The following is a 13605-nucleotide window of genomic DNA, read 5'->3' as shown; positions in this document are numbered from 1 at the left end:
TATCGTTCAGTGTGACAGTACCTTAAAGTGTGAAGAGATCCTATAGGTTACATTCCCACAATGAGTATTTGATGTTGCAGATTATCTCCACCGTTTCTACACCTATTCGGTAAGTTAGGTTGCTTGCGCGTTTTACATGCATTTTTAGAGGTTTTTTTATGCTGCGGTTTGTCTATTTTGGGATGTCATATTTTATCCCCTTTACCCCCAAGGGTGGTTTGCACGCTAATGACCAGGCCATTTTTACAATTCTGACCACTGTCTCTTTATGAGGTTATAACTCTGGAACGCTTCAACGGATCCCTGTGATTCTGACACTTTTCTCGTGACATATTGTACTCCATGATAGTGGTAAAATTTATTTGATATTACCTGCGTTTATTAGTGGGGAAAAAAAATGGAAATTTGGCGAAAATTTTGAAAATATCGCAATTTTCCAACTTTTAAATTTTATGCCCTTAATTCACAGAGATATGTCACACAAAATAGTTAATAAGTAACATTTCCCACATGTCTACTTTACATCAGCACAATTTTGGAACCAAATTTTTGTTTTGTTAGGGAGTTATAAGGGTTAAAAGTTGACCAGCAATTTCTCATTTTTACAACACCATTTTTTTTTTTTTTTTTTTAAGGGACCACATCTCATTTGAAGTCATTTTGAGGGGTCTATATGATAGAAAATAACCAAGTGTGACACCATTCTAAAAACTGCACCCCTCAAGGTGCTCAAAACCACATTCAAAAAGTTTATTAACCCTTCAGGTGTTTTACAGGAATTTTTGGAATGTTTAAATAAAAATGAACATTTAACTTTTTTTCACAAAATTTACTTCAGCTCCAATTTGTTTTATTTTCCCAAGGGTAACAGGAGAAAATGGACCCAAAAGTTGTTGTACAATTTGTCCCGAGTACACCGATACCCCATATGTGGGGGTAAATTACTGTTTGGGCACATGGAAGAGCTCGGAAGGGAAGGAGCACCATTTGACAATGAACACAACCGGAATCATCGCACGAACAACAGGGGGTGGCGCTTTGCGCGAAGCGGAGCACACGGAAACATACCATAAGAGAGGTAGAGAATATATGGTGTGTGCGCGCAATACTGGCATATTTTTAGACTATAAAATGTATGCTCTTAGGAACAGTATATTGCAGAAGTGTAACAAAAAAGCTCCTAAAAATTTGATGGAAATGTTAAAAAGTTAATAAGCTGCCATTGTTTTCGGCAGCGCAGCTTTTGTTTAGACAGAACAATATGCTGCCAAGAGTAATAATCTTTTGTTTAGCCCAAAAGATGGACAAGTGTTTTGTGTATCCGTTGGATGATCGGCAGTCGACTAAATTTATTTTATTAGCTTATATAGCACCAGTAATTTACAAAGTGCTTTACATACATTATCTCAGCCCCATTGGGGCTCACAATCTAAATTCCCTATCAGTTTGTCTTTGAAGTGTGGGAGGAAACTGGAGAACCCGGAGAAAACCCATGCAAACACAGGGAGAACAAACCAACTTGCAAATGTTGTCCTTGGAGGTATTGAACCCAGGACTCCAGTGCTGTAAAGCAACAGTGCTTACTATGGAGCTTTTGTAGATTGCACAAATGAGAATTGCTAAGAATGCTCCTTCTCAATAATCGTGCTGTGTAAATGGACCTTAAGCCAGATACACCTCAAGTAAGACTTTCTTCATTGGTGAGCCACTCAAGTCCAATGATAGGATTTAAAACAAAGGGACTTTCATATCAGGATTTTAGGGCAGTGGTAGGGCTTGAAAGGAGCAGTCTGTGCGCTTTGTCTGATTTGTCTTAAAAGGGAACCCCTCACCAGGTTTGGCCGCTATAAGATACGGCCACCACCTTTCAGGGCTGATATACAGCATTCTATAATGCTGTACATTAGCACTTAACCTGACATGAAAGACAAGAGAAGCAGCTTTTTACTATACTCGGGGGTGGTTGGGTCCAAGGGGTGTCTCTGATCTTGGTTCAGCACTTCCCTTCTTATAATGCCGTTATTCTTGCTTCGTGTGGATAACGCATCCCTACGTCATCCACACAGTCTCCCCGGCGTCGTGCTCCTGTGCAGGCATATTCTGCCCTATTGAGGGCAGAGGAAAGAACTGCAGTGCGCAGGTGTCGGGAAAGGTCAAAGAGCCCTGGCGCATGAGCACTGCAGTACTTTACTCTGCCCTGAAGAAGTACACCTGTGCAGGAGTGCGATGTCGGGGACACTGTGTGGATGACGTAGAGACACGTCATCCACACAAAGAAAGCAGAAGGGCGGGGATCGCAAGAAGATGGGAGGCGCCGGACCAAGACCAGCAACACCCCTTGGACTGGACCGCCCCGCAGGGGAGAATAATAAAAGTTATTTTTCTTCTCTTACAGGTCAGGTTGGGGGCAGGTAGACAGTATTCTAGAATGCTGTATATCAGCCCTGAAAGGTGATGGCCGTATCTCACATCAGCCACACCTGGTGACAGGTTTCCTTTAAGAAGAGTGTAGATAGCAGAACAGAAATCGATCAATAGATCTGATATTTTGACAACACAAAACTGTGAAGTAGATAAAAAAAAAAAAAAAAATGAACATTTGTTTTAAAGAACTCCATACATAAGTTAGGATCCCTCAATGTGCAAGAGGAGTGTGCGAAAGGGTCACAGGCATTCATTCAACCGGAACTCAATTTTGTTTTATGGGATCTCCTTCAGAAACAACGAGAATACAGCAAATCCCCTAGAAATGTGCACGCTGCAATGTCTGGGGAAAACTAGAACGGCCTGAACAGTTATGGATTATATACAAAACATACATTTTAGAAGCACGTTACCAAGGTGGCAATAAGATTACAGGGAACCTTTCATCAAATGTTTATTTTTTGTCATTCTGGTGTGCTCCATGCTTTTCCTCTCAAATTCTTAGCAGATACACATAAATATACAAAGTAGAAAATAAAATAACTACTGCTACATGTTCAAGGCATTAAAATAATTTTATTGTTACATATAACGGCTTGAATGTGCTGATGCAGGAATTCCGAGGGGAGGGTGGGCAGAAGAAATGGCTGCCTGTAGTATAGTGCATACATCAGGTTGCCCAATAGGCAGAATTCCCAACAGGTCCACTGTTTTTTGTTTTTTTTTTGTTTTATTTTTTTAATGCTTCGAAAGTGGGTGTCAGTAGTTACTTGCTTTCATGCAGGAATGTAAAAGTCACTGCATAACAGATACAAAAGAATATGCCCCTGGCCTAAAGGCATGTTCTTCTGCAAGTTAATTTACTAACTGAACACGTGAGGGAGTAAAACAGCTGGGAAACTAGGAATATAGGTGGGGAGGCATATACCTTGTATTCCAGCATCACACCCCTGGAATACAAGGCTGTATATGGAGACGAGCAGACAATGATATTCACAGCCAGTCTCTTCTAGCTCGGAGAACAATAGCCACCAGCTCCTTTTGTATGCTAGTGGCTGTGATGCAGTGACCCATGCTGCAGCTGGGGGGCGCTGTATGTGCTCCTCAGGATATGCATGGAGGCGTAACTGTAAAGGTGATAATGAAACAGTGTCTGGCATGTTTGTAGATGGCCGGTATGTGTCGCAGAGTGAGTCTGCCCTGTAAGCCAGTAACGTTGTTCTGGGACTTGTAGTCCCTCAAGTATTTGTATAGCTGTAGATGGAGGCTTACAGAGTTAGTTTGAGAGCTGGGTGGGTCGAACTGACCACACACACACACACACACACACACACACACCTCCCACCTATGGGAATGGTTAGAGGTACATAATGTGACCATGGTGTGGTCACATGGTCTGTGACGGAGAGTGTTTAGATCCTGGACGGCTTGTGTGTTGGGAAGTCCTGTGTATGGACCAGATCCCTGAATAGTGCACTGAGAGGCCGTGGATCTGAGAGACAAGTGTTTTGGGAGATCCTGGGAGTAGGATTGGATCACAGTGGCCTGTGTGTTGGACGGTCCCAGGTGGGGACGGACGTCCTGAAGAGCGCAAGGAAAGGCCGAATGTATGCAGAGTCTGCAATGGCACTGCACTGGGGGAGCTACAGCCCGTCTGAGGATCTGGACTGTCAGGTGGCCTGGTGAGCAAGGCATTGTCCGGGACAGTGATCCCAGTTTGGCAGCTTTCCTGGAGGAGAGAGGACAGACAGGAGGTCAGCGTGTGGAGTAGGAGCTCCAGGAAGGCAACACTCAGGAATAGAGCTATCATTATGGCAGAGAAGTATCTGGCAGTTGAACAGACTGTTGGTGCTTGTTGTGCACCATGGACATTGATGAACTGTTTGGCGTACAGTCACCCATGGTAACTGGACAAAGTGAGAAATCCAGGGTGTTTAGTGACTGAGTTGAAGCCGTATAAAATGTATATAATGAACTGTGCCTGACCCGGTTTATGCTGCATAAAGAATCCTGTGCCTGTGTGACTGAATCCCGTGCTAAGCGAGTGTCCCTCAACACACTCAGTAAGCGCTATCTCACATGGCATGCAAGTAAACCCAGGCAACAGTGGTCTCGGAATAAGTAAAAGCACCGGCAAAGCAGCTTCTAAAGGCAAAACGGATGAACCTTTCATGCCAACGGTAAGCAAATTGCTGGAAATTATTCTGAACCAGAAAACAGTCGAGAATCAACATTTTGGTGACTGGATAATCATTAAAAGAGTTTTTTTCATCATCAATAATTAAAGATAGATATATAGATGTACGCACTTCTATTTCAATAGTGTACTGTGCATGCCCAGGGAAGCAGAACGTTGAGAGAGCGCATAGTCGGAGCTGTCAGTCATCAGGAGTGCACAGGTTTCCTGGCAAGAAAGAAACCAATAAGCAGGGGAGCAGTGTACTCCTGAAGAGCAGTGTTTAAATTCTATAGAGGACAGAAGACAACATAGAATACAGATTTTGACAGCTTTTTGTGGGGGGCATGCATTGAGGCCAAATGGATATTATAGAAAGGTGGCCCATTCTGCTAGCGATACTGCTCTGCTAGAATGGGAATCTGTTTCACAATCACAGCCCATACATGTACGGCGTTATGGTCAAAAGCTGCAATATACATATAAAGATCTAAGGAGTTGTATATTTATTTTGCCATAGCGTGAGAAACATTATAAAAAAAGTCTCTGCTCTGTAGCCATTGAATGGAGATCTTCATTAATTACTTCTAGCAGAAAAAAATCTGTCTTGAGTCTGACCATGCCATGAATACATAGATACATATTTAGAACCAAGACAACTCGGATAGCTGTACAGTAACGAGCTGTGCACATGCGTGTTTATCCACTGGTCCTTAATAGCAGTCTGCCGAGATCAATCATGGTACGACGAATATTTCACGGGTAGAGGGACCAATGGATTCAATGAAATTTCAACAAATTCTTGATGCAAACATACCAACATCTGCAAAAAACTGTTGAAGTTGAAATGAGATGGATTCTACAAAGGGTTAACAATCCTAAACACAAGTCAAAAATCATCAAAATCCACAATAGATTACCTAAAATGGCACAAACTGAAGGTTTTACAATGGCCCTCACATTCCCCTGATCTGAACATCATTGAAAAATCTGTGGCTATACCTCGAAATAGCAGTGAGACGACCCAGGAATCTCACAGAACTGGACGAATATTCCAAGGAAGAATGGATGAAGATGCCTTAAACAAGAATGCCTTAAACAAGAATCGAAAGACTCTTGGCTGGCTACAAAAAGTGTTTATAAGCTGTAATGCTTTCAAAAACTGTAGCAACAAGGCACTAACCATGCAGGGTGCCCAAAGGTTTACATCGACCCATTTTCCTATTTTGTAATTTAATTTTTTTTTTCCCGCCAAAAATGAGAAGGAAAGCTGTAATCTTTAACTTTAAGCCTTTTAGAGATCATTTCATCTTCAACTTGCTTAACTGTTCACAATAACAGTAATTTTGATCAGGGGTGCCCATACTTTTATATGCCACTGTATACACTTCATATGAGAGTCTTAATATGTATTAAAAGAGGACATCATATAAAGGTACCTTTTTAAAAATGTTAAAAAGTTCATAAAGGAAGTGTCCAGTGAGAGAGTATGCTTCCCAACTCCAGGCCTCAAGAGCCACCAACAGGCCATGTTTTGAGGATCTCCTTTGTATTGCACAGGTTATTGAACGCTTGCCTGTCCAGGTGATGCAATTATCACCTGTGCAATACTAAGGAAATCCTGATAACATGACCTGTTGGTGTCTCTTGAGGACTGGAGTTGGGGAACACTGATGTAAGGGAACAAACAAAAACACTCAAGTAAAGCTCCCCTTGCTCTGTGTACCCTGCTAGGCTGGTGATTTGCTGCAGCGGTCACACAGGTACACCGCTTTGTCATCACAGCCAAGTAGACAAAGACCGGCTGGGAGCACTGGAGCAGTTCCTGGTTATTTTAAAACCATTCCTTCCCTTAGAATTTCAGTAAACACTTGACTAAATACTATAATAAAAAGGCTGCAGCACATTTCAGCCTCTGCTCTTTCCAGAGAACCCATTTGAAGCAGCCGCCTTTCATTAGTGATTTAGGCTAGTCTGTTAGACTGTCACATGTAAAAATGAGAAAAGGACTTTAGAAATGTGTCTGGCTGATGCACATTACAGTAATTCTGCAATCTCCGGAAAAAAAATGGAGTGAATCAGAGAAGCCAGTGGCTTGTTCACTGCACAATGAACTTCAGCAACAGTTCTTAGTGAATAGAAAATGTTCTGAGTCATGTGTAATTATAATATGACAAGGTCTCTGTAGGGCCATGTAAGCTGGCAAATTTCCCAGCACTTGTCACATCGCGGAAACACATACAAACCAAGTAGACGGAACGACAAAGCACAAATAGTAGAGTTCTAGACGCTCAACGTTTTGGGTCTCCCCCCCCCCCCCCCCCCTTCCAAAGAGAAGCTCATGGGACTTGGCTAAGAGAAATCCATATGCTATATTGGCCTCATCATGAGCAAAGCTAGTCTTTGTGAACATTGCTTATTCTCCCCACCCAACAACAATGTCTAAGCCTGACTGACAAACACTTCCCTAAGGACAAAAATGAAAATCACAAGGGGAATATTAACCAAGCAACAGTTCAGAGATCTGCTGCTGTATATACATATAGCAAAAGAATGGGAAGACACACCGAATAAAAATATACTTTTCAAATAATACAAATATTTATACAGCTTAAAATATAAAGCTTAATAGAGGGAATCGTTAAATATGCCAAATGGCATTGAAAAACAGAAGAAGCATTTCATTCTAAGGCATCTTTCACACATCAGTATTTCTGTGCCAAAACCAGGAGTGTCTCCAAAACACAGAACGGTTGTCAATTAGTGACGAGCGAGCGTCGGATAAGGCGTTCTGCTCACCGAGTGTCTTCGGCATGCTTGAAAAATAAGTTCAAGTCCTCGCTGCAGCATGTCTAGTGGCGCAACACATGTAGGGATTGCCTAACAAAAAGGCAATCTGTGCATGTGTTACAGCCACATGACATGCAGGATCGGGGACTCCATAAGAATTTTTCGAGCACGCCGAAGAAACTCAGTTAGCACATGACCTTAACACGCTCGCTCGTCACTAGCGCCAATCTTTCAATTACAGTTTTTCTATATAACTTCTTGGCTTTGGCGAGGAAGGAGGGGAAAGGAAGGGAAGGGACGGGACGGGACGGGACGAAGGAAGGAAGGAAGGAAGGAAGGAAGGAAGGAAGGAAGGAAGGAAGGAAGGAAGGAAGGAAGGAAGGAAGGAAGGAAAGAAACACTGAAGAACTAGCGGCAAGTAATCTCTGCAAAACAGGGCTGGTCTTACAGCTAGTAATATAACGTTGTCATACAATGAACAGATTAAAACTCACAAAAATAGCTAATGAAAGGATATGTAGATGCCAAGAAAGTTGTAATGAAACTTCCTCTGCTTGCTATAGATATCTTACAGATTGCACATTGACTTATTTGAATTATAATTTGTAAAAGTAAGGCAGAAAAAGCATTACTCTGGTAAACCCAGTAATCTCACAAGCCAAGTGCATTGTAGTAGCACTAAAGGTACCTTCATACTGAGCAACTTTCCAACGAGAACGACAACGATCCGTGACGTTGCAGCGTCCTGGATAGCGATCTCGTTGTGTTTGACACGCAGCAGCAATCAGGATCCTGCTGTGACATCGCTGGTCGTAGCTAGAAGTCCAGAACTTTATTTGGTCGTCAGGTCGGCGTGCTTCGTCATGTTTGACAGCAAAAGCAACGATGCCTGCAATGTTTTTCCATGGAGCTAACAACCAGCGAGAACGATAAGTACGTCACTGGATCGCTCCTGCATTGTTCTGCTGTTGCCGTGTTTGACGTCTCCTAGCGACCTAAACAGCGACGCTGCAGCGATCTGCTCATTGTCTATATCGCTGCAGCGTCGCTTAATGTGACGGTACCTTAAGTGTTACATCACAGTTGTGTAATGGCTTCCACAAACATGTCAGCTATTGTTTAAAGAAGTTGTCACAAGTTCCAAAATGAGTAAAATTACAAAAGGTTTGTAAAAAGAAAAAAGACAAACAACTTTGCAATTTACCTTTTATTAAAAATCCTTTCTATTCAAGAATTTTTATAGTGTTTAGCTCGATGTCTATGTTACTGACACACTGGAGGGTGGTCAGAGTGGCCTGTTTCGTAGGCAAGGAGCCCACACCACTAGTAGGCTCTGAGCTTTGGAGCCTTCCTTCATCACTCTGAAGCGGTCCCGATTGCTGGATTCAACCAGCCTCACTGTACGTACTAGAAACCTATGAGCACAGCTCAGACCCGCAGTGCAGCCATGCCGCTTGCCTGTACTTTCAATCATCAAGAGTGGACCGGCCCCAGCAATTAGGAAGCAGAGGAGCAGTGTGCTCATGATGACTGAAGAGGATACTCACTTCACTTACAACCATCCTTTGTTTATGGGCAGGCACCTTAAGGGCATGTTCACAGGTTGTGGATGATTTTAAGTATAAGGCCACATTCGCACGTTCAGTATTTGGTCAGTTTTTTACCTCAGTATCTGTAAGCCAAAACCAGGAATGGGTGATAAATACAGAGGTGGTGCATATGTTTCTATTACACTTTTCCTCTGATTGTTCCTCTCCTGGTTTTGGCTACAAATGCTGAGGTAAAATACTGACCAAATACTGAAGGTGTGAACGTGACCTAAAGCTACAGATGGAAAATTCACAGTGCATTACAGTAGAATCAAACTGGATGAGATTTTACCAAAACAGATTCTCCTGGGTAGAAAATATTCAGTAGAAAAATTTCTGAGGTGTGGATTTTATACAGAAGATTTATTGCATAAATCTGTAGCAAGTTCTTATCAAAATCCTAAACAAATCCATACGATAAATAAGTTTTTTAAGATGTTAAAATGGGGTGAAAAATGCCTGTATAGCAAAAACACGCCAGAGAACCTGATGTGCAAGACATCTATGGAGGGTTTCTCCAGGTAACTTGCCTCTTAGGTTGTGACCATAGATCTGGAGCTCCAGCTACAGAGGTCATTCCTCTAGAACTAGTAAAGAGGCATTTCATCGCTTATTGTTCAGTGTTAACAGCGGAGCTTTACCTTAATGGAAATGAGCGTTAGTAGCCATCCTTATAGAATCACATTAAAGAGCAATAAAGAACAAACACAGCAGCGAGTGCACATAATGCAGAGATGAAATCCATAATAGGATCCTTGACATGATAATCCCACAGGGGTTTTCCTCTGTTCTTCTTAAACTATACACCAATGCCTAAACAATTACTAGCACTCAAGTTTCTTACTGCCCTGCGGCTGCTATATAAAAGTGAAGGACAGGAATCCTTAATTGTACCAATACACTTTTCCACAAAACAAAATAGACTGTTTTACTAGGAAAAAAAAAAACCAAAAAAAAAAAACACACACACGACAGTTGGGAAATAACATAATAACATACATTTCTATACAACTCTGAATGTATTACTAGAAAAAAAAAAAAAACAGTTGGGAAATACCCATGAGAATAAATGTAGATATTGAACTGTCATTCGGAGAAACTTCGATCAGTCGCCGGCAGATTACTCAGCCTGCAGTCAGTGATATTTTAACGTATAGCCAACAGCAGAGCCACTTTACCACAGTGCTGTTTGTTCTAAGTAACTACACAAGTTTAGATGCCAATAAAGATTACGGATCTGACAGGAGATAGCGGGCAAGACCATTTGTGCTAAACAACCATCTGCCCAACAATGACATGCTGTTTATTGCAAGTCTTAATTCAGCCCCTCCGAAAACTCAATACAAGACCCGACGCTTATTATGTACAGTAGTACATACAGTTACGGAGCCAAACTGAAATACTTGTTTCAGGGAGATATTTGTAGGCTCAGTAAAATAGGTTTTGTTCTTATAGTAACATTCACTGACTGGTTGATAGAGAAACAGATTTTGCTTAAAAAACAAATCTCAATGTTCTCCCTTTAATTAGGCATTGTCCAAATTTTTCAAGGAAGTCTGCAATCACAGTGGATGTGGTAAGCATTCTACTGTGTCGGCGGCGAGACCAAGTGGTCATATGTTAGTTATGAAATATGCATACTTTTGATCACTTTCCGACTAAAGGTGGCTGGCCTTGCTCGATAAAATTAAATTGAACTAAGCTGCCCAACTCTAGTGGGAATGTGTCCAGGAGTGCACAAATTGCATATGTGATGTCAGATGACCACACGGTCTCACCGCAGACGCCGTAGAGTCCTCAGGGTGTGCACACGTGCTATGGGGATATACACATCTGCAGACAGAGTGATTGCAGACATTCCTGATAAACCCGGACAACCGCATTATAGAGGTGTCCATGTTAATTGGACAATTTAAAAGGGAACCAGTCACCAGAAGAAAAAAAAAAACAAATGCTATTGACCTGCAGATATGGGGTCAATCATGTTATTTTGTTGGCCAGAGGCCAACACTGCGGGGAGAAAATTAACTTTATTCTCCCCAGCAACGTTCCCATTTCAGTCACAGGGTGCAGTGTCGGCGCGGGTTTAATTATCACTCTAAGTATACAGAGTGGTGGCTGTAACTGCGTCCCCAGCCCTCACTGTCACTGGCTCTGCATTAAGGCCGGCAGCGTGGTTACAGCGGTTACTCTGTATACTTAGAGCAGTGACTAATCCCGCGCCGGGGCTGGGGAGAATAAAGATGATTTTCTCCCCGTTGCGTTAGGCTATGTGTAGGCGCTGGCCAGCATAATAACAGTATTAACCTGCAGATTAACCCCATATCTTCAGATTAATAGCGTTTTTTCTGGTGACAGGTTCCCTTTACGACACGGATATGGTCATTCAATTCCATGGTAATACCAGGATACATTTTAACTCTTAGTAATGCATGCTCATTAACTTATGAAACTTGAGAAAGCAAACTTAGGCCTTGTTCTATTTACGGTTTTGACAGATGGAACACGTTCCCATTATAGTCTATTCTCATGCCCATGTTTTCTACAGACCGAGTGGTCCACAAAAAAAAAAAAAAATTAGGAGACATGGTTGGTTTTGATCTGAATCAAGGCTCAAAATAACCCATACAAGACCACGATATTTAAGAAATGCACCCGGATGGCAATTGTGTGCTGTCCATGACCAACAATGTAATGCATGAGACCTATTCAGGTTCCTCCTCAGCCCCCATCAGTGAAAAATCACTGATGGTGAAAACGGACACACTGATGAAAATCAGATCTAGAACACTGAGGAGCAATGGTCTGTGTTCTTACATACAAGAGGAATCGCAGATGTCCGAAAGATGCCTTAGCCATTGGCTTTGTTACTAACATAAACCAATATAGTACAATATAGAAAGGATATTGTGTATATTATACGGGGCTCACATTGCGTTAGCTTCCTCATCGGAGGCTTCGGTTTGAAGCCCTGAATAATGAGATTTAGACGTGCTCCCAAATGAGCTATTGATTACAATATGGCAAATGGAGAGAAAAAAAAATATTCTTAATTTCTGATATTCAAATTGAAGAAGGAGTCAGGGACTGGGAGATGTGAAAGCAGCGGAACAATCAGGCACGCAGATATATTGCTATACAATAAAACTTATCGGTTTTGGTCATGGTCAGTCTCTGACTCTTAAGAGTATGTCCACATGCGCAGTTTGTACATTCTCTTTACTGCTGTGTATTACTTTGCTGGCAAAATAAATGAGGTATCTGAAATTTCATTCACAAGCTGCTTTCTTTTCTGTATATTTTTTTTTTTTTAAAGCTGCTGGACGGTTTTATAAAATCTACAGAATGACATTCCTTTCAGCGCTTTTTCACCTATGAAAATGAATGGAAAAAAAAAAAAAAAAAACTGGAGAAAAAAGTGGATTTTACACGTCGTTCTTCTCTTCTAACATTCTGTGTGTGAACAAACTGTAAGGCTCATGAACAGGGGGCTACCTTCTATTATGTCAGAATTTCCTAAAAAGGCCCATGGAATGGCCCCTACTAATACCAGAAACGTTTTATTTTCATATTTAGCACTTCACAGATCTGTCAGATTGCACTTCTAGATGATCAACTCCAATACACCATTTATAGCACAGGCCCACATCTCCCATAAATCAATGGAGGCGAATGTTGCCAGCACAGAGATTAGAATGGAGTAGCCGAAACATATACAGACCACTGAAGGACTAATGCATTTCCTGAAGAGTCACACAAATGGGGGCTTAGTGATATCTATTTACACAGACGCAAATCAAAGAGTGAAATATACAATGTATACATTAAATCAAGGCAGGCGGTCTGTCTTTTTAAACTGTGGAAAGTAAACACTGAGCTGCTCCAACGTTCCATATGTGAGCTGTAAATGTCTTCATCAGGCTCGCTCAGCCAAGCCAATGAGCTAACAGAAGTATCATTCAGCGGATATGGAATATGAGAACTCTGGTGAGGAGCCAGGGAGAACAGCTTTCAGACATTTTATACTTCTACGGCTCACAACAAATACTACACGTCCCAAATTCCCAAACACACTCCCACATCATATAGAAAACACATGGGATGTCCATAATGAACCAATATAAACGGATCAGCACGTGAAGACCAAGATAGCCATCATGGATGCATGGTGCTCAGAAGAGGAGCCAACAACCAAGAAATAGCAAATTGGGGAAAACTAGTTTTGTGAAGGTCTCAAGTTCTGCAGAATGGTTCCTTACCTCGTTTCGGTTTAGGAAAGCTTTCGTGTAAGTGAAAGACCACTTTCTCCACAAAGTGCTGAATGTTACTATGCTCCGGTCCTCGGACAAATACCATCCAATCGTGGGTGAATCCCTCAAGTGTTGGTTTCTTCCTTACCTGGGCTCGGTGACCCAGTTCTAGCTTTACTTGTACGGCACACTGCAAGCACAGAGCAAAGACAGCAAATCAGCAGGAAAATGCATCGAAATGGCTAGGATCACACGCTATTCTCCTTAAAGCCAGGATCACACAACTATAGTGCTGTCCACTAGTGATGAGCGAATATACTCGTTACTCAAGATTTCTCGAGCACGCTCGGGTGTCATCCAAGTATTTGTTAGTGCT

At 41.9% G+C, this 13605-nt stretch overlaps 1 protein-coding gene across 2 annotated transcripts in view; it reads right to left on the bottom strand.

The window, feature by feature from the left end:
• The window catches only part of MLLT3 (MLLT3 super elongation complex subunit), a 367858-nt gene that overhangs the window by 349123 nt on the left and 5130 nt on the right, over positions 1 to 13605 (bottom strand). For both annotated transcript variants that reach the window (XM_069766027.1, XM_069766035.1), the window contains exon 2: positions 13239 to 13419. In XM_069766027.1, the coding sequence (XP_069622128.1) occupies positions 13239 to 13419 (181 nt within the window). The remainder of the gene's footprint in view (positions 1 to 13238; positions 13420 to 13605) is intronic.

Source organism: Ranitomeya imitator, chromosome 1 (assembly GCF_032444005.1).
Source record: "Ranitomeya imitator isolate aRanImi1 chromosome 1, aRanImi1.pri, whole genome shotgun sequence".
Taxonomy (NCBI): domain Eukaryota; kingdom Metazoa; phylum Chordata; class Amphibia; order Anura; family Dendrobatidae; genus Ranitomeya; species Ranitomeya imitator.
The sequence above is the reverse complement of the archived record's forward strand: the minus strand, read 5'-3'. Positions and strand labels throughout refer to the sequence as shown.